The sequence below is a fragment of the Lepisma saccharinum genome, chromosome 14 (genome assembly GCF_977018435.1).
Source record: "Lepisma saccharinum chromosome 14, izLepSacc3.1, whole genome shotgun sequence".
Lineage (NCBI taxonomy): Eukaryota > Metazoa > Arthropoda > Insecta > Zygentoma > Lepismatidae > Lepisma > Lepisma saccharinum.
Window position 1 is genome coordinate 53,797,827 of NC_139242.1, and position 27,606 is coordinate 53,825,432.

The window sequence follows — 27,606 nt, forward strand, 5'->3', positions numbered from 1 at the left end:
GTAAAAGATACATGTTTCCCTAAGAATAACACGTTTACCTTTATCTTTTACATGTACTACAACCTTTCTAAGGATATCTATTTTATATTCTTAACAATATATTCTCCACCATGCAAGTGCTCTGTTTCAAAACCTATCCAAGTGAACTTTGCAAAATGTGGGATTACAACCTCATGACTTGCCAAGGTGAGAACCTTTTATTATATTAAGCATCACTATGTTAAGAATAATGAAATATTTCTAATAAATTTAGCTAGAGACATATTTGTAGGAATATAATAGATTATGTTTTTATATTGAAGATTTCCTAATCAAAACCGGAATATTTAAAATGATAGTTTCAATATTTTTTACTAGGGATGTAGCAATATGAAATACCAATAAAATTCAGTGCCGCCCTGAGTCTGGCATGTCTGAATACACATCTTTTAGTTAATTTAATGACATTCTGATAAAATGAAGACCAAGATTTATGTATGTGTGGAATTTCAAGGCTAAGAGGAGCATGAGACCCCCCTCCCCCCACATACAAAATTTCAATTGTAACTTGTTATATGGTTATTTGTATTTTGTTAATTTCAAATATCTGTTTTGTAAAATCTTGTGACCACACTCGAAGCAATACCCCCAATTCAGTTTAAGACCTGGTGCTGTAGCCCCCCTTTCCTCCAATCCCATTTAAATCTGGAATTGCTCAAATGTCAAAGACTTACGTGCAGGCAATCGTAAACTTGTATTCACATAGATACTGTGCTATTTGGTGTGCTGGCATCAAGATGCTGAATAATGCAGCAGCTAAATACACTGAATAAACCATCCACTGATGCGTCAATGCCACTGTCTGATGTCTGTAATGCTTTCTGTAGACTCCTCATAAGACCTCCATGGATGTTGAGAGCAATAAATTGGATACTGCCAAGCTGATCATTAAGAGTTAGAAGTTACATTCAATTCCGATGCTCACACTTAGAAACTGAAACAGTTTAAAGTAGTTCAAAATATTTGTAAATTTTAAAATATAATTGGAACTAAGCCATATCAATCTACTGGAGTTTAGCTTTAAAATTTTCATTGCTTCACATATGATAATTATTTCATAATAAAAATCAGTTTCTTGAAAGGATTCTCTCTGGCTATCGAGAGACGTGATGAAAGCTCTCGAAAGCTTGGAATATTTTCCACAACTCACCTGATTGATAGCCCGAGATAATTTTTTCATCATTCTTCACCAGGAAAGCATCACGACTTACTTTAAAATCAGTTTCTGTCCACAATACTGTTGCGAAAATAATGATAATTGTGAATTTTGCCTAACTTCCATGATATTTAGACACTGTAAAAGTGCCATGTGGCATTTTTGCAAACCCCACAAACGCCTAGGCTCAGGAAAAGTATCGGCCAGTATCTGTGATTAAATTTGAGCCTATTCTTTCTGATGCCACCATACTGGCCAATAGCGACAAATCTGCATCAGCTTAGCCCTACTTAAAAGTGTTACATGGGGTATTATGACACGTGTGCATATCATGGGAGTCGAGGGGTAAGGTGAAGTGAACATATAACCTCTCCCTTATCAAGACTGCAGTGCATGTTTGATGAACACATCCTTCTCGAGGTGACCCTGATTTTGCTAAACACTGTGGATCTAGACTGGGAAGTTGATAAAAATCCCTGAAGAGGGGCAGCAGCCTCTTCAGTACTGGTGTAGAGTTGATGAGGACATCAGTCCAAAAGAGTCTAGAACCAGACAGTCGCAGGCGGAGTTGGAACAACAGAACGGCTGTGACACTGTGAGGATGTAAACCCTCCAAACTGGCAGTCCGGAAAGCCATAAGAAGGCAGCACCTTCATTCGGCTAGACTTACCGTAGGGCTAATAAACCACGTGGTGTCGTAGAAAACTTAAAAATAAAGAAATCAAAAGCTGGATTACAAATGGAATTACTATCTCGAGCAAAAAAATAAAATCACTTCACAGAGAAAGCAAACCAATAACACTCCCAACTTCTGGAACAACTATGCAACATACAAAAAAATTTACAGAACAGTTCTAAAAGTTGCAAAAAAACAGCAGTATGACAAAGCAAAAACAATGTGGAATATAATAAAGAAACCAACCAACTCTGCACCAAAGAACCACCAAAACATAAGCCTAAAGCTAAGACAAAATAACATTCACAACCCCAAAAAAATCTGAAATGTTTTTAATAATCACTTCATAGAAAGTGTTAGAAACTTATACCCACAAAACCTCACCTCCCCAAAATAAATCATCATCACTGACAATCAACTGGAACCCAAAAATATTTTTTTATGGAACCAACAGATGATTCAGAAATTATTCAAATTATCGGGAAACCAAAAAACAAAAAGACAGCAGAACTTGATGAAATAACAGACCGCCGTCAAGGGCACCCCCACCTTATGACTTCCCCCTAGGCCTAATGTGGTCACACATGGTTGTTATTCATCAATTTCCACTAAAACGATTTTTACAAGGGGTGGTAAGGGACTTTTGGCCCACCCTGTATATATAAGTTATCCTTAGCAGAGATAAAGAACTATTTGTAGCCTTTTTGGATTTAAAGGCAGCTTTTGATACAGTACCACGACAACAACTATGGTCGGCATTACAGAAAATGGGAGCCTCAGAAAAACTAGTAAGAAGAATACAGTGTCTAAAAGACAAAGGAATAATGAGAATAGGAGGCGAGAAATGAAAAGAATTTAACATGAAAAAAGGAGGTAAGGAGATAGATCCTTACTATTTATAATACTAATGGATCAAATACATAAACAATGTAGAAGAAGAACTCGAAAATGTAAGGTTGGAAATAGGAAATTGAAACCAGTTTATGAACAATCACTTCTGTATGCTTATGACATACCATTAATAACATTAACTAATCAGGAACTACAACATACAGTAATAGAATGGGCCAGCTCAATACAAGATAGAGAGATAGTGAACCCAAGGAAGACTAAGGTAATGCATATATCAAAGCATGGAAATGAAGAGAGATTGGAAATAAAATGGCAAGGAGAACACCTAGAACAAGTGAGTAAATATGAATATTTGAGAATAATAATAACAGGCCATGGAAAAGTCGAACAAGAGATAAATAACAATGTTCTAAAACTAATAAAATATATTACCACATAAGTAATACAATAGAGGTACAAGAAAATACTAAATTAAGGATTTATAAAACCATAATTATACCAACAATGCTCTATGGCATAGAAAGCTTAACGCTCCAAAATAAGCATAAAAGTAGATTAACAACAACAGAGATGAAATACCTCAGAAGAGTCGTAGGAAAATCCAGAAGAGATAGAATCAGGAACACTAAAATCAGGAAACAGCTACGTGTCGCCCCGCGTCTTCTCCCCTAATCCGCCCATGAAAACATATAGAAATGGTTAACTTTTTTTAAAAGCTTGGGCACACACTACACAACGGACAATATTATTTCGCCGGTCTCCGTGGCGGAATGGACAACGTAACATGCTACGAAACCATATATCTCGGGTTCGAACCCTGGCCAGACATAGATGTGTTTGTCGCATCATCATTTCATCAGTTCATGATTGTTTCGATTAATCCCAGAGATAGAAAAAAAAGCGACATAAGGCTATACCATAAAATACCTTCTTCCTTTTATGCATAACCCTTCTTTGGGTATTTTTCTAGATTTTGATATTATTTTATCCGTTTCCCTCCCGTCTTTTTTATTCTCTCTTTATCTTTTGTTATTTCTTTTCCTTCATCTCTCTCTCTAGGTTCATCATGCTTCTGTATTTAGCTCTTTTTATATCTGGCCTCCCCGATCGCGCAGTGGTGGCGTCATAGCCTTGTAATCAAGGGCTCCCGGATTCGATACCCTGTGGAGGCACATGGTGGTTCGGATCCTACTTTAAACTGTAGGTCCAGTCCCGATTAGCCTTACTGTGCATAAAGTGGACTTAAAACACCAACTCAATCAATCTTTCTTTATCTCCATTTTTTAATTTCTCACTCTCTTTCTCTTTATGTTGCTTATTCTTCTTCTTCTTCGTTCTATTCTCCCTCCTCTCTCTGATCCGCTTCTTTGTAAATATTTCTTTCTCTGTCCCTCGATTCTTTATTTATTTTCTCTTTTCTTTCTCCCCCTTTCTCATTTCTTATCCTTTCACTCATTCCCTACTGCTTTTTAAAATATATCGCCTCTCTCTTTCTAAAGATGTTTATTTCTTATCGTGACGTAAACATGACATCAACATATCCCACTTACGGACTCTTTTCGATTTTGCCTCCCCACCTTTGAAAATGTTTGCGGGCGTCAATGGTTGCTCTTATACACAAGTGACGCTGAGACAAGTGCTACCGGAACAGACACAAGAAACGTGCTTCTGGTGTGAATGTGTGGGCTGTATGGATCAGTGATAACACCAACACCCGGATCAAATTAGTTCAATTGGAGGAATCACTGTCATAACTCGAACGTATAGACGTGGAGTACATCCATGTTCCATCAAGCTAGTCCAGTTTCCTTATCAATTACATTTCGCGCGAACCTCACGATGTCAGTTAACTGATATTTGATTTAAGATAAAACTAAATATTAATTCCATGAATTAACTGTTATTTGTTTTAAATTATCTTATTCCTTCCCCTAAATTTAAGAAAACACACCTTCGTAATCCATTTAGAGACGCCACATTAGAGACCATCTTGTATATCTAAAAGTCGATTTGAAGTATACACACTGTGTAAGCTACCACAATCATTCGTAGAAGCTTATACACACTCCATTGCAAGGCCACTCCTGTATTTGCCATTTGGCACCCGGATATATCCCATAACCCAATGGATAGTGAGCTTAATCTATTGAGGTCAATGTTTGAGGTTGTACATCTAATGAATGGCTTGGTCAAGAAAGCGTATGTTGACAAAGGGGTAGTTATGACTTCTTTTATTTAGTTTTGCTAATTTTACGTCGCTCTTCTGCCTGTTTAGTCCTATCGCGACTTTTTTAGTCGTGCATATTACCATATTTATCCATTAGATTTGTTTAAAGAAAAGAAATGGCTCTTTTATCTGTAGTCTTCACTTTGAATCCCTGACGAGGCAAACACGACCATGTCGTTTATTGAATTTCCTTTTAATTGAATTGATCTAATATACAAAAAGGAAAAATAAGTCAGGACATGCAAGGAATTTCTGGTACTAATTTGTATATCAGATTATTTCAACAACGCCTCCAGCGTCCTTCTTAGTAACACACCCTCCGAAAACAGTTACCACCTCCCACAGATTCTTCATAGAGGCAATTTTGACCCCAAATTTCCAACTAAACCTATCCACTGCACATTGCAACATGCTATGAAAGCTTAAAAAGGGGGAGGGGAGGTGGAGTTAGAACCCCATACCTACACGATCTCGGCCATTTGTAGAGGTGATGTAATCAGCACCACACCCCGACCGCCTTTACCCCCTCCCCCTCCAGGTACCCATTTATTAGAGGCTGTTTACACTTTGTTTACAATTACCAAAGAGTTTTATCAACATTGCCAAATTTAGTAAATACTACTATTTTTTAGTTACCAGGAAGTTTAACGAAACGTGTTTTGTTAATTCAAACAAGCATTTTTTTTCTGTAGCCATAGTCTCTTCACAAGAAATAGTATGATAAACGGCATATTTTGCACTGGCCCTGCCCATATCGTACACATAAATTAAAATTAAAATAATATCGGTAGCTGCATTATATTTGTAACATTATAAAGAAGCAATTAACTGGTTCACATTTGTTCTTCCTGCAGAATACAAATGGAAAACAGAGCCCCTTTTTGTCGAGACTATTACCCATGTCGCAGCAGTCGGCGATAATTGATGTAGTGCAGAGATCCGTATGGGATGGCTATTGGTACGGGTAGGGTTAATCTTACAAGCGAGACTAATGTCAAGGCAGACTCTTCGCCTAGGAAGAAATAAATAAACATCATAAAAACAAGACAGCTTCAGCTCCACGCCGAGCGAAAAGAAAGGGGGAAAAAAATAAGGAGTGAAGGCTGCTGCGCATGCGTCGTAACATTTCGACCCTTGAGAGAACGACTTCAGTTCAGAGGCGGGTTGTTTTACGTCCATATCGAGTCGCGTTGTGAAGAGTCGAGGCTTTTCAGCCGGCATGTGCTGATCTGCGGTGCGATATAAATACGGAGAAATGAAATGATGAGACTCGGAACGAAATCGTAGCTTCAATAAGTGGTTCGGTGCGTGTAGGGTGGTTCAGACGGCAGTGGGCACCGGAATGAACGTGTGGGGTAGTGTTTTGTTTGCGGCATGGATGTGCTTCTCGACAGTCGTAAGGACCGCGGAATTGACAGGTGAGTGGCTTCTTCTTCTTTTTACAATTGTACATCCGCTTCAGCTGTTCTTTGCTTGGTGCTTTCCTAAGTGTGTAGAGAGCAAAGCGAGGGGGATATTTCTGATGGCCGTCACGTTTAATACAGTCCTAAATGCAATACAGAAATTCAAGAGGAATTTTCCAAGTTTCCGCAATGGGGCGGAATACTAGACTCAAGGGGTGTCCGCCCACCTACTTCCCTCTGACGCCGTAATTGCTTCCAAATTTTCTTTGGAGGTCGCTGAAGACAGTGCCCCCCCAACACCCTCCCAAAAGTTCCTCAACATCCCCATAACATTTTTCACAAAGGCCCAATTTATGGTCATTTTTGGCTCGAAATGGACCCTTATACGCCCTAAATTTGGACGTACATCCCCCAAATGAAAAATTCTGAATAACCCCTTGGCTGAAGATATCAACCTTACGAGAAAACCAATTCTTTCGGTTGCAATAATATGGCGTGTGTATATATACGTACATTAAATTTTCAGTAACGTTTGCCAATATCCATTGATCTAGCTCGTAGGGCGCTGCTAGACAATGCGTTCCGGGTTCGAATCCCTGAAAGTAGCGCCACCACCAGGAAAGTAATCGATGTGAAGGAGACAGGGAATATTTCACGAGAAAACAGTCACGTTTATAACACCCTAAATATCACCTGGACAATGCATATTCTAATTCTGGAGTAAAAATTGGTTCAATTGCAAAGTTTTTCTTATGTTGGGAGTCGATGTAGGAGATGCTAAAGGCTACTGAACTGAGTGACCGAGGGTGTCCTTGGTGTGTGGAGCAAGGTTTAAATGGAAATTTTCACGAATCGAAACGCTCTATTTTCGTCAAAACTGTGTTTTGCTTTTTTTTTTTTGTCTCTGGTTGCTACATGACGAGATTAATGACTAGTGACATTACGCACTGTATTAAAAGTAATAATAGTTAACATTAAAATATTTACATGAACTAACTAACCACTAACTCTCTAGCCTTCTTATACCCGAAGGTTCATGGCTGCAGCAACACAGGCATTCCATCTGTCCCTATCCTGAGCAAGATCTATATACTCTTTTCCATCCCTACCTATTTCCTTTAGGTCCATCTCAACGTTATCCCTCCATCTTCGTCTTGGCCTTCTACAGGTCTCTTACCATCAGGTTTCCCAACAAGAATCCTGTAAACTCTTCTGTCCTCTCCCATTCGTGCCACATGGCCTGTCCACCTAAGTCTTCTTGATTTAATCATTCTAATAATATCTGGACATGAATACAAATTATGTACTTCCAAATTACGTAACTTTCTCCACTCGCCTGTCTCCTCATCCCTTTTACGTCCAAATATTTTCCAAAGGATCTTATTTTCAAATACTCTCAATTTATGTTCCTCTTTCAATGTAAGGGACCAAGTTTCGCATCCATATAATAATACAGGCAAAATTACTGTTTTGTATATTTTAACTTTTAGTTTTTTAGATATTAAACGAGATTAAAAAAGTTTATGAAGAGAAAAGTAACATGCATTTCCTGAATTAAGCCTGTTTTTTATTTCCTCTTTAATATCATTTTCATCATATCATTTCATCATTTAATATCATTGAATTTGGAAACTGGTTCAAACGAGTTGTTATCAATCATTAGATTTTGATTATTACCTAACACCTGGTTTCGGTCTGTAAGCATATATTTAGTTTTCTCTTTGCTAACTTCCAAGCCTATCTCTTTAGCTGCTTTGAAAAATATTTTAGCATTATTCTTAATATTTACATGCACATCAAATAATATAACAAGTTGGACACGAGTCTTGTAAAATTTTCTTCCCTTTTTAAAATTTAAACAGACAGAAATCATGAGTTGTAATCAGCTCGTCCAACTGGGGAAAATGTTTGCCCACTTTATGTTGTTAGGTCAATCACGAAAAATAAAAAAAGTTGAAAGCATATAAGAAAAAAAGAATGGCCATAGAAACAGACAACCGAATTTATGTAAAGAAGAATCGAATCAACCAGATAAGATTATTTTGTTTTCATTTTTTAACGTCGTTTTTCTGCCCCTTCTGGCTAATCGCGACGACGACGATGAGTTATTATATATGAAATGACACTCGCAAAGAACACCCATTCTCAGCCCGGTATTCGAACCCGCAACTCCTGGCGCAATAGCTCGCTGTGCTAACACCTCAGCCACGGAGGTCGGCAGGAGATGCGACAAATAATAATAAAATAAATATGAAGGGTAAAATATAGAACCAAAAGGTACAAAAAGATGAAGCCAACATACTCATCGTACTCTGTTAAACCTCCTCGCGGCAACAACGCATCTCCTCCACGTAGAGGAAAGTATTTAGAATTTAGTTTACACTGAAAAGTAAAATGTAGTTAAAGATATCTTGTAAAAAAAATATGAACAGATTTTCACGAACCGGAACGCCATGGACGTCCGGAGGGGAGCTGCGGAAATGAATGTCCACCTGAAAATTATATATTTCACACATCATTTCACTTCAGCCACAGTAATTTGTGTTAATTATTATAAATACGTTAAAGGAACATGATAATTTCAGATTGAAATAATGTTTTTTGAGGGGCCATCACTATTATGAGGAAAAATATGCCTCATTTTCCCCCTTGGAAAAAAAATACCTTGCTTGCCACTTCCTGGAAAAAATCCTGCGGACGTCCATGCAGAACGCCGTTATGCACTTAAATATTCAGTTTCAGTTCTTGCAAGCTTTTATTCAAGCGAGTAAATATTTCTCGAAATAATGATTTTTTTTCCTAAGCTTTGTGGATGTGATATGCAAGGCTTGTAGAATGATGTGAAGCTGGTCCCAAGTTATTACTGGAACAATGCCAAGAGTTTTTTTAGACAGTTTTTGTTTTAAGTTCACTTTATGCACAAGTAGGCTAATCTGGACTGGAATCCGAACCACTATGTCCTTCCTCCGGGTATCGAACCCGGGTTCCTTTGATTACAAGGAGACTACATTACCACTACATCACCAGGGAGGCCAGGTTTAAGTAACGTTCAGTTAGTTTGTATTCTCTTGTTTCTGAATCTCAGAATTTGTTCAAGGTCAATCTACACATTAGCTTTGGTAGATTTGTTTAAATTTATTTCCATTGCCGCGACTAATGCGACGAGCATTTCGTGCACATGATTCTTCTCTAGTCTCCACACTATAAAGACATATCTTGGATAAATGGGGTCCTTATGGAGATAGAGGAATTCAATATATGTACTCTATGTACAGTGGCTCTCAAAAGTTTTAGGACAACGACATTTTAAACTAGGCAACCCAACTTACCCAAGGCGTTGTTGGGTTGCGTGTAGAGTTAGGCTAAATTTCAGGGTTGCCACATGCACAATAGATATTTATAAAATACGCGAAAGAAAGAAATCCAAGTATTATTGTATAAAACTAGAAAAAAATATCAGTATTACATTTGTTGCAAATGAGAAATACTTTCTGAAAGAAAGAAAATCTATTTTCTGGTATTTCATAGCTGATGAGTAGAGCCCGGAAGTTTGGCAAAGTGCCTCTTTTTATCTACTGCATATATTCATAAAATTTTTCCGGATATACGTTTCTTATGTTGTTTCGAATGTTTTAGAAGCCTTTTCATTTCGCCTGTTTTGCCTATTTGGGACCCCACTGCCTATTTTTAATTATAATGCTTTTCTTGCCCTTTTCAATGAAATTTGACCATTTTTTTAAAAAAAATGTGTATATAAATTATTTTTCTCCCAAAAAAACGTTGTTGGCATTTATTTTTCTTCCGTTTATTATGTGAATGATTTTCGCCTTATTTAAGTAATATTGAACTCATGCATGTTTCAACATTGCTGAAGGAGAAAAGTGTGAGAAAAAGTATTTCATGCTCAGTTAGGATATTGCCTTTCGGTTAACATTTCCTTGTGCATGATTGACTGCTGAAGTGGACAGGTTGATTTCGAACACAAAGAAGATATTTCTGAAATCTCCCTCTCGGAACCCGAAAATTTAAGGAAGTTGCATCCGAGCTTAGTTTACCTCCGCAACCAGTCTTCAATTCATCAGATGGGGAACCTGGATATCAGCAGCTCTATATTATGCTAACAACCTTGAAAAAATCAGTGAGGTGATAGATGCTCTTCCAGAAAATGAAGCGGCTTCAATTCGTGAAGTGAAAAAACTCCTGTGCTATTCAGAACTGAAGAATGAACTGTTGTTTATTTTTGCACATTATGGTGCATTGCCAGAGACAATTACAAAGCTAGAAAAAAGAGGTGAGACTCTTGTAGCATCCATGAAAATCTTCGAGGAATCTATGCAGCAGATGATGGAAGTGCCAGGAGAAAAGGGGTCAGCTGTTGCGAAAAAGTGCAAACGGGTAGTGAGTGCAAATGAGGACTTGAAATAATTGAAAACAATTTGTGATATTCTAAAAGGTGAAAATGCTGTTACCGAAATGAGTCCAGCTACATTAGCTTGTTTTATGTATGCTCCAATAACTTCTGTCGAAGTAGAAAGATCATTTTCTATTATGAAAAACATTCTCTCTGACAGACGACTTTTAATGAATGTTGAGAACTTAAAGAAACACCTTGTAGATAGGCCTATGTGCAATCAAGACGGAGAAAATTGAAATTCTCTTCCCAATGTATATTTTAACATGTTGCCAGAAATTATAGATAAAATTAAGCGACTTCCAAATGTGCCTTTTTTCGGTTTATTTTGCTTTTTTTTCATTTTAGTGCCTATTTTCCACATTATAAATGCCTTTTTGCCTGCCTATTTTAACGAAAATAAATGCCTGAACTTCCGGCTCTACTGATGAGTCTACACAAAGGAAAAGATGAGAGATGAAACAGAAGGAGACAACAGAGAGCAGAAGAGGGAAAGCAAAAGGGGAAAAGGAAAAGCAAAGGAGGGAAGAAAATGAAGGACAGAAGTGGATAAGTGAAGTAATGAGGAGAAAGGCAAAAGATGCGAGAAGAGATGAGGAAAATGGAGCAAAGAGAAGAGAAGAGAGGAAGGCTATCAGGATGAGAGAACAGGAGTTTGAAGAGGAGAGAAGGAGACGAGAAGAGGGGAGTGGAGAATAGAGTGAAAGAGAGAAGAAGAGAGGAACGAAAAGAAGAGGAGAAGAGTGGGATGGAGACAAAAGGGGAGAAATGGAGGGAGGGCAATATGAGATAAAACAGAGGAGAAGGAGGGGAGAGAAGAAGGAGAAGGAGAAGAGAAGAACAGAAAAGACTGGAGACTAGAGGAGGGAAATCTTAGTTGCAGAGAATATCGTCTCGGCGTCAAGAATTGATGCACTGATCAAATTATCGACATGAAACATTCAATAACATTTTAAAATGTATTGGAGAATGTATTAGATGGGTGCGCGAAATGCCTTTTGGTTGGGTCAAAGCAAGATAAAATCTTCCACGTAAGATCTTTGATTTTACCTGCGATTATACCACTAAAAACATGAATGTAATTGTAATATTTATAAGAATTATCCAATTTTTCTCCACTTCTCGGTTCGTTGAAATGGAGATTTTGTTATATCCCCTCCACCCAATCGTTAATTCCAAACTGAATCATTCCGTTTCACACGGCGTGGACAATGTGCACAATGGGATATGTCTAAAACGTATGAAAATTTTCTGCCACCGGCGGGGTTTGAACCCACGACCGTCAGGTTGACGATCCTCAACGTTATCCACTACCATACAAGCTTGCGCTCCTGAAAGCTGATAGAAGCAGCTGACGAATGGGAAATGTAGATCAAACTCTCCTCCTACATGTAATGTGCAAAGAATACTTGTTTATAACAAAGAAAACGATGGTACTACGAATCGGCGAGAACTTGAATGGAGAATTGCACATGATGAAAATTGTGAAATAACAAAATCTCCATTTCAACGAACCGAGAAGTGGAGAAAAATTGGATAATTCTTATAAATATTAAAATTACATTCATGTTTTTAGTGGTATAATCGCAGGTAAAATCAAAGATCTTACGTGGAAGATTTTATCTTGCTCTGACCCAACCAAAAGGCATTTCGCACAAATTTAATACATTCTTAAATACATTTTAAAATGTTATTGAATGTTTCATGTCGATAATTTGATCAATGCATCAATTCTTGACGCCTAGACGATATTTTCTGCAACTACATCTTCCCTCCTCTCGTCTCCAGTCTTTTCTGTTCTTCTATTCTCCTTCTCCTTCTTCTCTCCCCTCCTTCTCCTCTGCTTTATCTCATATCGCCCTCCCTCTATTTCTCCTCTCTTGTCTCCATCCCACTCTTCTCGAATCATCTTACCTCCTCGCTTGTCTTATATTTCCGACTCTACTGCACTCTCCTCCTCTTCTTTTCGTTCATCTCTCTTTCACTCTATTCTTCACTTCCCTCTTCTCGTCTCCTTCTCTCCTCTTCAAATTCCTCTTCTCTCATCCTGATTGCCTCCTCTTTGCTCTATTTTCCTCATCTCTTCTCGAATCTTTTGCCTTTTTCCTCATTACTTCTCCTATCCACTTCTGTCCTTCATTTTCTTCCCTCCTTTGCTTTTCCTTTTCCCCTTTTGCTTTCCCTCTTCTGCTCTCTGTTGTCTCCTTCTGTTTCATCTCTCATCTTTTCCTTTGTGTAGACTCATCAGCTATGAAATACCAGAAAATAGATTTTCTTTCTTTCAGAAAGTATTTCTCATTTGCAACAAATGTAATACTGATATTTTTTTCTAGTTTTATACAATAATACTTGGATTTCTTTCTTTCGCGTATTTTATAAATATCTATTGTGCATGTGGCAACCCTGAAATTTAGCCTTACTATACACGCAACCCAATAACGCCTTGGGTAAGTTGGGTTGCCTAGTTTAAAATGTCGTTGTCCTAAAACTTTTGAGAGCCACTGTACCATAGGAGGGTGGCAAAAATGAAGGAGTTTGAATGTTTGTGTCCACTTTATGCACAAATTCGCTAATCCGGACTGGAACTATAGTTTTAAGTTGGATTCTTCCCACTGTTTAATGTGCCTCCACCGGGTATCAAACCCGGGATCCTTTGTTTGCAAGATGTTACTACCTGATTGCAAGGTAACGATGTTACTACCACGCCATCAGGGAAATTTATAAATAAAGTTTTGTAGCACTGACGCCTGGACCCACGCCCAGTATAATCTTCTGGGGAGCTCGTGTTGTGTTGTCCATATATGTTGGTGATGGCCCTTTATCAATTTTATCTTATCATCATTAATCCTCATTTTTTTAAATTAGCCAAACTTAATCAATCAGTCAAATCATAATGTGTGTGTATTTTATTTATTGATGCGTTGAGGTATATAGTTACAAAACTTCCTACAAATCTTATTAAATAATTTAGTACGGTGTTCCCATCAACTATTTGGCACCTCTTTGCCTCCCCCACCGAAACATATCCTAGGATCGCCACTGGCAACGATGCAATTCAGAGGCGTGCTCGGGATGATTTGGTAAGTATAATAATCTATCTTTTGATCCAATTTTTTTAAAAAAAGAACACGCCATATACACAAGAAATGGGAAAATATAGTACCGACTACTAAAAAAACCACAACTCCCGTCTTTCGAAATTTCTGAGCACACCAATGACTCAATGCACGCGAAGAAAAGTATTCCTTTGATGAATTCTTATTCATCGTAACCACCTCCAACTCTAAAGGAAAATCACAGCCTTTTTCTTGTCTTCTTGTCTACGTGTCGGCCTGTCTTTATGACGTATATCTGCCGAGGTTCAGTACAGCTGTTATCATATAGGTCAATGACATGATAACTTCAGGCATGTGAACTTGGATTTGTAGTTCCACGTTTATGTGGAAATTCTGTAAGCGTTTGAATTTGTAATTCAATAACTACAATGGACGTAAGCAAGTCAGCAACTTGTAGAAACACATAAAGGATAAATGGAAAATGAAAGAACATAGTTATGTATGATTTGTGTATAAATATATATATGTGGTGACTATATAACGCTGTATAAAGATAGAGTAAAATCAATCAGATGGAGAGTGGTAAAATGGATGGTGTCAAAACGGGCGTTGTTTACAACAATTTAGTTGTGTTAAAACCTTAAGTTTTCACTCTTTACCCCTGCAAAACATGTTATGTTGACCAATGTTTGGTGTGTACCTACTGGAGCCATTCCCTTATGTGACTTTGGTGCCGGGTAAACACCAATTATTTTGGATGTACTGGCGGTACATACTTTTCTTCTTCCTGGAGCTCTGTTCCAAAGCCAAGATTTTAACTCGTCTACGAGCTTCTCTCTGTACGGCGCTGTGGGTGCAAATAGCCTGATCGCTGACGTACATTTTAGTTGTCACCATTCAGTGATTCTCTGAATGTTAGTGACGATGGTTCCTTATTAACTCCCAATGGCAATTGGGCTGTATCCATCGTCTACTCTGCCTCCCCGATGGCGCAGTGGTAGCGTCGTCGCCTTGTAATCAAGGGGTCCCGGGTTCGATGCCCGGTGGAGGCACATAGTGGTTCGGATCACACTTTAAACTGTAGGGCCGGTCCCGATTAGCCTTAGTGTGCATAAAGTGGACTTAAAACACCAAATCAATCAATCTAATCAACTATTGTCTACTGCTTCTACTACTGACACTTAATTTAATACGAGTACAACGTTTCGAGGGAGTACATCTGCTCTCGTCTTCAAATGAGTAAGTTTGATTGATTGATTGGGTTTATTTTACTTCGCTTTTCTCCCACTTTTGACTAATCGCGAGGATAAGTTTGAGTGATGACAAGATGAATGAAGGGACATTCATAAACAAAACTCATATCCAGGCCGGGATTCGATCCCGAGACCCCTGGCGTCTTAGCGTACTGTGCTAACCATTGCCTCACAGAGGCCGGTCCGGTGGGTGGGGCCGATGCTCTAAGCAGGGTGGAGTAACGTGGAGCCATCGGCGACGCCAGGATCAATCATCTAGAGGTGCGGAATAAAATTTAGGCGGTGCGATGTTGAAAATGAAACATGCATGTGTGGTTTAGCCATTGCATCAAATACCAAAGAACTTTCAGTAGGCTTCCATGAAAATATGCCAGTGAACCTGAAAATTCTTAGTGACTTGATTAATTTTCCTTGCTTGCTTTGACCACAACAACAACTTGTGCAGAGAAGTAAATGCGGCTTACCTGTAGTATACAATAATAGTGGTATTTCTTCAGTACCTACGCTCAGTATCACGATATGATTTTCATAAATCTTATCATCCTTCTAATAAAATAAAGCCTTTTCACTCCAAAGTAAAATTATATAATGACACTATGAAGGTTATAAGTGCTTTCGGGTGAATTAAGAAAACAGGTTTGGATAAGTTTTTTGGTAAACAAATATACACGATTTCTAAAGAGCATTTAGAACTGATGAATAATCATGTAATTTGTTTATCGCCTGTTTAAACAAATGTTTAGTTGCTAGAAACTGTTTCTGTGTTATTCTTAGCTTTTTGTCTGTGAAGAGTTATAACAGTATTTTCGACTGAAAATAGGTGTGTGACAGTGGCGTGCGGTGACATTTTCCGTTGGGGAAGCAGATCCCGAAAAATTAAGAAAACCAAGAATTCATTGCTTCTACATGGTACGTTATAATGAAAAAATTAGCACTCTACCTGATACTGTTTCCAACGTCTAAGGGAAAGATGAATGTCCTGGCCAGTTGTTCATTTTTTCGAATTTCAGTTGGTCTGTTGTCAAACGTATTTAATGCAACAGACGATCGCGGATGATTAAAACAATTTTCAAGATTTTCACACATTGCAATATTCACAAACCCACTTTGGCACCACGTAGTTCTTTCCGTAATAAATAGTAAACAATGCTAACACTAAAGTTTTTGAAGCAAACAAATAGAAATTCACCCGCCTGAAAAGCCATAACTTTTCACCTTGCAAAGCGCTTGAAAAAGTGTGACCGCGGCCAGCGAGTTTTACCAACTCTATTTGGCGGATGTGTCAATGGACGGGTTGGAAAACAAGCTTTGTCCACACAACGTCCCCTCCCATTGGATCCCTGAAGGTCGCCGGGGTATTTTTCGGGTTTCTGATGGCATTGCCAGGGTGGTGATACTACGCAGATGTTTTGTTAACAGGCCGCGAGAGGGTGTTGATGGCCGCATATCGGAAAAGGACGAACCTTGAACGCTTGCAGGTTGATATTCTGTTGAGGCAACCCGGAAGAAATAATGAGAAACCAAACGTTAAAGAATTAATTTGTAACACTTATGCTGTGTGCCACCAGTGCTGGCCTTGCTGTATTGGAGTGCACGCGCATGGTATGTGAAAGGGGGTGCGGAAGAAAATTAAGAGGTACGCAAGCACCCCTTCGCACCCCCCCCCCCCCCTGGCGCAGCCCCTGCGTAGAGCAGTCGGTTACCACTAGCCAAGGGAGCGGTGAGGACCATGAAGTTACTTAACGCACTGGGTTGTAGTAAACAGTTCGATCCACACCACCTGCAAAAATCTTTTTTAATACTTGAAGACGAGAGAAAAGGTTCTGCTGTCTCGAAACTTAGTATTAGAAGAGTAGTAGGAGATCGAGACAATGGATAGAGTCCAGTCAACACTGTCGACCTCCGTGGCGGAGTGGTTAGCACAACACGCTACGACGCCAGGGGTACCTGATTCAATATTGTGCTGGGCATGGGTGTTCTTTGTGAGTATGCATTCATCAATTTCGTAATATCATCACTAGGGCTCGGAAGTTGAGGAAAAATCCTTTTTTTTCCCTATATTCCTTTTCCGGAATGTCTGGAGTAGCGACGCGCAGAGGCGAAAGCTTGTGGGCGGGGCCAGACTATGCGGCGCTCTCCTGAATGCAGAATTCCCACAAAACTACTGGACCGCGAATGACAAGTCGAGTCGCCCCCTCCCGCGCGATCCTTCCCCTCCGCGCGTTCATTGGACGAGGCACACACCGCAACATGCACGCAGGACGCGTTCGCGTTCTCTTACTCCAGACATTCCGCAAAAGGAATATAGTGTCCGTAGACGAGGCCCAACATAATATATGTTCATTTTGGGTTATTGTAGGCTAGAAAAAGATGGGTTTTATTTATCCTTTTTTGCCTTTTTCGGCGTTTTTGGCTTATTGGTCCTTTTTTAGCCTTTTTTAGGTCTTAACGGCTTTTTTTGCAACTTCACCTTCTTTCGACTAAGTTTTTACTGCCCATTCTCAATTCGAATCATCATCAGTTCATCACCTCTTAAACATCCTTTCTGTACTAAAGAAATAAAACAAAAGAAAGAAAGAAATATATTTGAGCCATCCCTGAAACGAGAGAAAATCATTTTTGGACGACTGAAGCAGGTACGGTACAAGATCCTTTAACCGTAATTTGTCTAAAAGGTCGCGCTGTAAGTGGCAACTTTCGCTTGTTTTGAAGCTTTCAGCACGGTGTATACGACCAGACAGCACACGCCTGCAAAGATCTCAAGGTGCCGCGCAGAGGGAGGGGGTGGGGAGGTTAAAACTGAAGTCAATTAATTTGGATCACATTTATACGTCCTTTTTTCCGTTTTTAGGTCCTCTTTTGATATTTTTAGGTCTTTTTATAGGTCTTTTTTGGCAATTTATAGATCTTCAACTTCCGAGCCCTAATCATCACTCACTGTCATCTTCGCGATTAGCCAAAATCGACAGAAATGCGAAGTAAAAAAAATCAAATCAATCTATCCAAATAACACTGCATTCTAACCAGTCAATTAATCGAAAAATTTTCGTCTCAATTGTTGTATTCAATCAGGAATAACGTACGACACTAAAGCGTGAATTGTCTAATTTAGATGAAGTTCCGTGCCATAGCCTACTCCCATGGAAATCCGTCACTCCAGCTTTTCCAGAAAACACAAGCACAAGGAGACTGAGTCAGGGGTGCCCATCCTCCCCCAAGGCCAATTACATCCCCCCAAAATCATGGCGTGCGTCTCCCCCAAATCATATCATTCGCGCCCTCAAACCATATCGTAATCCACACAAAGTATTTAATTACGACAGCGTGTCTACCGAAAGTAACTTTTTCCTTAGCTTTACTGAACACTATACTTGATCTGCCCCTCCTCCCTAAACAGGGAGCCCATCACTCAAGACCACCCCTAATTGAGAATCATAATTGAGAATATCGCTTGTCTTGTAATGCAGCTATAGTATAAAAGCTTCACATTCACCTCATTAAAGCGCCAAACACACATCCTAGGAACGCATTATTGCGAGCGAAGCGAGCAACATAATTTTTACATCCATTTCGTTGCAGGCTTCCAAGAATATTAATTTAATAGGATGTCAATACTTTCTTAGTCTCTTCCAGCTTCTCTTGTGGCACGTGCGGGGTCGAAAACGTGTGGATTCTATATCGCTAAATACAGTCTCCAAAATTTAATGTTCGAACTCTCTCTCCACTACACAAATCCCTTGACAATCTAAGATTTAACACTTTATCAAGAGCTTTCTATCTCCCCCTTTAAATTTAATACTCAATCAATTTTATACTTACTGTTGATATTGAAGAGTGAATATTGCCTCCTCCAAAAAATTAATTCTCAGTCTCCACACCAGAATTTCCGCAACAGTCCAAGACAACAGCAAAATACAAGAATTGGATATCCCCTCAATGTAATGCTCAATCCCCCTCCAACTAAAATACCCGCAATAATCTAAGACCTAGAGTTGGGTACTGTCACCCGAAAAATTTAATTCAGAATCCCCCCCAGAACCCACATGTCAATTAAGGCCTAATATGTAAAAGTTGGATATCTGCCCCCCCCCCCCCACCCCCACCTTCGATAATACCCTTAAACACTTTCTTTTCTTCATCTAATGGGTTAAATATGCTGCATTTAAGGTGTAAAATCTTTACATAAATTTTCGAAAAAGATATAAATGTTGAATTTTATATTATTTAAAGGGAAAAATTCCCCCCCCCCAAATCTCGATGGTGCAACCTGCGCCATAATCCCCCACCCCTTGTGGGCACCCCTGGACTGAGTTGTAAAATTTGCCTGTTCTTGTCATTCCAAGTCTTCCAGGCGGGGAGGGATATGGAGGAGATCGCCCTTCCCAAATGCCTGGCCTAGGTTTTTGCATATATTAAATTTAATCTAATTTTATTTGTATCTCAATATTGTATATGTAAGCTATCCTTTATTTCATTGGTGTAGAATATTATGAATGGTTATTATGAAAATTTTGTAAATATTCTAATAGCGAATGTCAATTATAATTATTATTTTTGTTATTTGTTCCTAATTCTCTATTGAGGTCTTCTGCATCTACAGTTCAAATCAAATATAAATAAACAAATAACGATCCCGATGCTTTATGTATATTTTAACATTTTCCTGTCTCGACAGGGGTGAGAGAAAATGTCATTGTTTCCCTAGCATCGTCGCCTTGTAATCAAGGGGTCCCTGGTTCGATACCCAGTGGAGGCACATAGTAGTTCGGATTCCACTTTAAACTGTAGGTCCAGTCCCGATTATTCTTACTGTGCATAAAGGGGACGTGAAACACCAATTCAATCTATCTTCGTTTCCCCACTTTTCATCGTATCTTTATATCGTTAGGTTGATCACGACAATGGAAATATACTATAACCCTTGATTATAATGATGTGTAGGAAAATAATAAACATCCTTTACTTGTCCGGAACTCGAAACCAGTAACCACATTTTCGCCGTGTGCACGTTAATCCGTATAGACCACGGAGCAGTGCTACATATTGTTTACATAAAAATTATGTAAATATTGGTTAGAATGGACTTCCGAGTCAAAATCGCCCCTTTCAAGTATCACTCCTGAATCCGCCATTGAATTCTTCTCATAGGTAACATTTAAGCGTAGAAAAAAAAAGAGGTCCTGTAAAAGTAAGTAGTAATTACGTTACCGTTATCGCAAAATAGAGAGTTACAGTTATAGTTAATCCACCAAAGTTACTCTTTCCAGAGGCTGGTAACTAGTAATCTCCGATACAACTGCGAGCTTTATCCCTCTGTGGCTTAAATCACAGCGTTAAGATTTATGCGATCGGAAAGGCCGATCTAAATCTTAATCATTTTTATTGGCCTTCTGACACACGTGGTACATTCTTCGCACTGGGACAAACAAACAGTTCACTGTCGTTGTACGCCTCTTCCTTTTTCGGATCTAGACGATTCATTCCACCCACACCCACTACACGCCCGTGTATGCAGACATGGTTTCTTGCGGCTGCAGACGGAATCAGAGAACATTAGCAAGTGAGGTTAAATGCTTTAGCAGACTCTGTAGTTACGTCACGGTCAAAATATTCCAGAACCAAAACTTGACTTGGCGGCTTTAGCCCAATGGCACCGACAGACACAGACTCATTCCCTGCCTGCAGATGTCTCAATTATGCGTTGTCATCGTTGAAGAGAGTGCTAGATCATTACCGATCTAAATGAATTCCTAGTTGAGCCTCTTTTTCCGAGTAATCCGGTAAAATGTGTGGGATAGGTTTTTTTAACCTTCAAGGGTTCAGTGACATGCTAATTGATTTTAAGCTGTTCACGCTGTCTTTGGGATTTGTCTGGATGTTTGTAAAAGAAACCCACACCTAATTATTCCTGGTGGATTATGTGACGCTTTTTTTGTGTTAGGTCACGTGATATGCGATGGCAATTAGATTAAATCCGTATTGTTGTCCTTCTGTTTAGACATCCTCGACAGTTGAAAGGTTAAGTGCAAGGAATGGAGGAAAACTGGTTATGCCTGAGCTGTAAGTTGTGATGTACAGTGAGATGCACAAGTATTGCTCGGCAAACTATTTTCATTAATTTATCTCTTGCATCAGACGTGATTTTATGGAATGGATTTTAAAGTGTGTCGGCGCAAATGCTGTCAGCACTTGTTTGGTGGCTTTGTTCCAATTCTTCAAATTCTCATTGGGTGGAGCAAATTGCATAAACATGGTGATGGACATTTTTGCTTAGCAATACTTATGCATACCATTGTACCGAGGAAAGTGCTGTTTTAGAGGATTTCAGTCTATGTAGTCCCCTCACAAATAATGACATTGCATGACAAGTGGTATTTCTCAAGTGCAGTCTCAGGACCATGATAGGGACCATACTTTGAAACCCACTGATTAATTGATTGCTTGTACAGTCACGGACACTTCGGTGTTCTAACTATCCCATTGACTTTCAATAGGCTTATTTAGGCTCTTTAAAAAATGAAGGCTTTTCATAGAACAAAATTTCTACATCTTTCTCATGACAGAGATTTTGTAACATGGTAATTAAAAACTGTGGGTTGTCAACTATTTATGCTTGAATTATCTTAGTAATGTTCCTCTAGTTTAGGAGAAATTGGGAAGGAAACTTTCATTCATAAAACTCATGAAATGCGATAATAATCCCCATTGTTTATTTTCAAGTGGATATTGTGGTCCTTATATATACCTGACCTGTATGTAATCCAAGGCTCCAAGGACCTCGCCGATGGCGCAGTGGTAGCGTTGTCGCCTTGTATCCAAGGGTTTCCGGGTTCGATAGCCGGTGGAGGCACATAGTGGTTCGGATCCCACTTTAAATTGTAGGTCCAGTCCCGATTAGCCTATCTGCGCATAAGGTGGACTTAAAACACCAACTTACAACTCATCATAACTATAAGACTCCAAAGGGTACCTTACATGCAAAACATCTTCCCTTCAATCACGCGACTTTTAACCTGAACGGTAGATAACCCAACACTCTCTTTCGTGATTGTAGGTTTCATATACGCAAGAGGCCAGGAGCACAAAAACAATGCAAGGACTTTGCAAATTTTGTTTTACCTGTCCAATATATATCCAATATATACCCCCATCACACACACACACACGCGCGCGCGCAAAACAAAATTCGATTGGTTGATTGATTGAAATTAAAATTGTGAGTACGTCAGCACTTATGCTGTTTTGCACCCGTCACATTATACCGATTCAACCATTGGTTAAAGTCTAGATGAGCCCAAAGCATTGCCTGCCCCTGGAATCGAACCCGGGATTCTCGCGTAGCAGTCAGATGGGAGTCAGATTAGAGTACTGATTTTTTTTTCTCAATCAGTTCCTCCATCGTCCTAACGATGCTTCAGTAACATAATTTTGAAACCCATACTGAATACAGCTCCTTCACAATGCCCCTTTTCTTGCTGCTGGAGCTCAGACACGTAGCCAGGGGGTGGACTCTGGGGGCTGAAGCCTCCCCAGAAATCCTACAAGTGTTTCATTGGAAGTAGTGTATAGTGGTAATTAATTTTATTTCACAAGCAGGATTGAACATTTTCTATAATTAGTTGTAATATACTGAGAAATTCATCTTCAAGGCTTCTACCCCCCACTTTTCGGCCTTTAGATGGCGGCTGCGTATAAGGGACGATCCCCCCTCCCCGAGATAATATTCTGGCTACATGCATGCTGGAGCTCCAAGCAGTTTCACTTCAGTTGATTCTTCTTTTTGGTTGTTTTTTTATTTTTAATAATGGGATGATTTGAGGTGTTTGAGGCGCTGGTTATATTATCGGGCTAGATATTGTCATATTCTTAAATTGTGCTTAGTACTTGAATTATTTTTAATGGTGGTCACTAAGGAGGCGGCAATATCTTCTTTTTATGTTTGTGGCGAGAGGATTTCTATGTCCTACATTTACTCATTTCACATACAATCTATTTTTCCATCTTGAATTTTTCAACATCAATTAGGTTTTCTGGGCCACGCACCATTGGTGTATTCTTTATGTTACCGCGTTTAACGTTATATTTTTATACATTTATTTTTATTGGGCAATTGCTCATTATGTATTATAAAAACTATTAAAACAAGCTTGTAGACAAGAATTTATTATTTAAAGAATTTAAAGACTTTTTTACGTACGCTGCTGATCGTTCTTCATCGCATACTTCTGACGACTTGTTTTCTCCGCGGTTGGGTGGTGAGAGGGCGAGGGAGCCGAATAAAAAGTGTGTGATTGGTCATTAAAAAAGAAGAAAAGCCTGCGTGGTCAGTTCCACAGCTCCAAACAGCGTTGGCGGGAGAACACTGCTTGTTCCTTAATGCTTTCTGCGCCTCGCTTGGCAGAGGCTGTGCTGCTACATGAAGGGAAGTTTATCTTTATTCGGCGAAATCCAGGTTCAATTTTAGATTAGAAGTTAAATTTTATGGAAAATGTCGAAATTCCCGGAAAATTTGAAGTTATCGTACTCCTGTTTCTGTCTTACTTGCATGCTTTTGCTTCTTGCTTAGTAAAGTAAATTGAATTATTCAATACTTTTTGAATTCTATTATCTTTATATTTATATATAACTTATTGTTTTGTTAATAAACAAGAATAATCTTATTTTTGCCTATTATTTATTGGGAAAGTGAGTATTGTTGCGGTATACCAGGTCAAATTTTCAGAATATGCCAATGCTTCACACCGTATGGAGTACCTACGGGAAACTGTTTTCTCTTTATCACCTGATGTTTATACAACCCACCGTACTTTGCTCGCATGAGTGTGGTCGCCCACCTGCTTTCTACCTGTCAAAACCTGAGCGAGACATTCTCTTCTCAAATGTCAACAGATGGTAATTGCCTGATTCTTCACGTTTCTGTAGCTTAAAATTTCTAATATCCATCAGCGTGCGAGATTATAAATTCTTTCATTCTTTCATCGTCGTGGCAAATGCTAGTGTTTCCAACCCTGAATATTCAACAGATACCAGTTTCATCAGAACACAGGATTATGCTATGTAACTAAGAAAACTTATTTTGCCAATGTTGCATATATACAGTACCCAAAAAATTGTTGCATATTTTGAAAACACGATACATATCGTACTTATTTCTGCGACGATTCTATCCTTATTTACTGCAGAATCCATTGCATGCCAGATATCGGCTACTGCCAATTGTCCGGCACACCACAGACCCTACAACAGTTACTGAGGCCGCTATACAAGAATGGAAGGTATTCCTCAAGATACACTGGACAACCTGGTGCGAAGCATGCTACGTCGGGTAGAGAGTTGCATGCGTGCTCGATGAGGGCCCTTTGGTCCCTGAATACCAGGAACAACTCCATCAGCGATTGCCTTTGGGATTGGTAACTCTCATAACCACCTACGTTGTTTTTGTTCGCTTTGCTTTGTTTCGTGTAAAATACTTCTGCCTCACTTCCTGACATATCTCATTTACTTCTAGACCTATGTTACTTTACATTCTGTAAATATCAAATTATAAAACCATTTTTTTGAGCACTATATATAAACGTATACGTATATTCGTATTGTGCGTTTCAAAAAATGTTTGTTTCACTAAGCATTTTCATTGTCCAGGATTGCATTAGATATAATTTTCGGCTCGATAAGGGTGCATTTTTCGGCAGGGGTGCCCATCCCCCCCAAAGCCAATGACGCCCCCCCCCCAAATCATGGTATGCTTCCCTCCAAAAAAATCATGTCATGCGTCCCTCCAAATCATGTCATTCGTCCAATCAAACCATGGCATAATCCCCATGAAGTATTTAATTACGACCACGTGTCAACTGAAAGTAGCTTTTTCCTTAGCTTTCCTTTCCTACTTCTTCTACCCCTCCTCCCTAAACAGGGGTGCCCATCACACCAAGGTCATGGATGCATTACCCCTCCCCCCAAATCATTCATCAAGATCCCCCAAAATAGTTTGGATGAATACGTAATAATTAGGGAGACAAATTTATGGTAAATAAAAACTGAGGAGAGCGGTAAATAAAATGTTAGATCAGCGGTATATACCAGCGGTGGAAAAAAAAATTGGCACACACTTTTTCATTATGAGAGGAAACAACAAGCAAAAGATCTATAAATTGATAAACTACTTCATTTTTTTATACTGTACACATATACAAGTACTTAGCTGTCCAACCAAAAAGAAAACATCAACACAAAATCACTTCATTTCTAAATTGCATATCTCAAGTGATTCATTGCTGTTCAAATAATCACTACTGCACATACACAAACACATGTTGAAAATCACATGATGATAAACAAAATTCATTCATGACAGAACACAAATGACACCATTGTTTCCCTTGATGTGCGGGAACAGACAAATCGTATCGCTGCTACAGCTAGCAAGTTCAATGAAACTGGAAGTTGAGTAGACATTCGGGGGAAGAACGGAATGCAGCTTGACAGAGAGCGAAGTTTTCGAACTGAGATTATGTGCATGGGAAATCCAAATTTACAGCGTCTTCCTGATGTGATCGAAGATAAAACGTTCTTCAGCTGCAAGTGGTAGGAAACTTTAGGCAAACGTTTCGTTACAAATCGACAGTTTGCGCGCACAACCTCGATTGCCGGTTTTTGCGTGTTTTCTACTTAATTTGATGATATTTCACGGTTATTTCGCGAAAAAGTATTCATTTCGTAGAAAAGCACACATTTCGCATTACTTTGCGAATAAAACTCATGCATATTTCATCATTGGGGGTGTAGTTACATGCAGAATGTTCAAAATTGCATCTTTTTTTCACATTTCGCGATTTCGCGCATCACGAAAATTCAATGTCCCTAGTAATAATTGATGGTTATTTGAATACAATACCATGTTAAATTGTCCATATTTATTTAATTATTCAATTTTCGAAATAACGGAAAGCAATCACATTGATTGGTTAAATGTAATAAATTAAATTATATAAATATGCATTTAAACAGTGTTTTTGAGTGGAGAATGTGATTTATAAAACTCACAATTTGAGTATTTAACACAAATTGTTACACAACTTCAGATAGAAAATTCAACCTGGGCAAACCAAATAACATGCTGCAGCCGTGTGACCGATTGAATTATTGTTTCACGAGACATTACAGAATCTTAGGTAGAAATTCCTAAGCTCAGGCCGATAATATAATACGATTCCTCCTTCAAAGAATTCGCCCCTCTGCTTGAGGAAAATATAGTTATTTCAGTAATTCATAGCAATAATTACGTGGATTTTATCTTCAGTGCAAATTTCACGTGTTAAAGTAAAATTGTCCTGTGGCAAGAAGTTAGAAATGCGAATTCGCTATTATTTATTTTTCTGTTTTATTGGGTATTTTTTGTTTTATTGGTTCGATTCCCGGTGGAGGCTCATAGTGGTTCGGATCCCACCTTAAACTGTAGGTCCAGTCCCGATTAGCCTACTGTGCATAAATTGAACTTAAAACACCAAATCAACCAATCAATCAATTATTGAATAACGTGCAAGGTGTTACTGTATGAAGTACACTTAGTACAACTACGAGGGCTGCTGGAAAAGTTTCTGCAAACTACCACCAACAGTGGCGCTAGTGTTCCGCTATTAAAAAAATCAGAAGAATAGACCCTTTTTATGTTTAAATTATCTTTGATTGTTTGTTTAAGCCTATTCGTTTATTTTTCACAGCAGTTTGAAGAAGTAGTTTCGTGTGAGAAATGGAAATTTCACGAGAACATTTTCGGGCAATGATTTTTTATGATTTCAAATGTAGTTCAACACCGAAACAATGCGACTTCATTTGGCTTTTGGGGATGAAGCACCATCCAATAGAACTCGTTTTTGGTTTTCCGAATTCCAGCGTGGTCTCACATTTCTCAGTGATGAATTTCGTGAAGGTCGTCTATCCACGTCTGTTGTTGCCAGTAATGTTGATGCTGTGCGTGAAATGATTGAGACAGATCGGCATGTGACATACCGTGAGATTCAGGCATCCTTGAACATTGATTTTGCATGGTCATCTGAACGTACGGAAAATTTCAAGCCTTTTGATCCCACATGACTTGACCGAAGCTCAAAAACAGGCTCGTGTAAATTGGTGTAAAGAAATGCTCATAAAATTCAACCGAGGCAAGTCAAATTTGGTGTACTACATCGTTACAGGGGACGCAACTTAGATCTATTCATACGAAAACGAAACTAAACAGCAATCCACTGTTTGGGTGTTTCAAAGTGAGCCGAAACCAACAAAAGTTGTTCGTTCAAGGAGTGCTGCCAAGCAAATGGTTGCTTGTTTCTTCGGTTATACCGGACATGTAGCAACAATAGCTTTAGAAGATCGAATGAGTGTAAATGCTGAGTGGTATACATCAATTTGTTTGTTAGAGGTCATAAATGAATTGCATAAAACAAACCCAAATCGTCGCATTATTCTTCACCACGACAACGCCAGTTCCCACTCAGCACACCAATGTCAAATTAATGACTCATTGTCCGTGCTCA

General features: G+C 38.9%; 1 protein-coding gene across 2 annotated transcripts in view; it reads left to right on the forward strand.

Annotated features, from left to right (window-relative positions):
• Positions 1-6,157: 6,157 nt before the first annotated feature.
• The window catches only part of LOC145998891 (uncharacterized), a 141,588-nt gene continuing 120,139 nt past the window's right edge, over positions 6,158-27,606 (forward strand). For both annotated transcript variants that reach the window (XM_083135610.1, XM_083135611.1), the window contains exon 1: positions 6,158-6,368. In XM_083135610.1, coding sequence (XP_082991736.1) covers positions 6,293-6,368 — 76 coding nt within the window. In that variant the 5' untranslated portion in view covers positions 6,158-6,292. The remainder of the gene's footprint in view (positions 6,369-27,606) is intronic.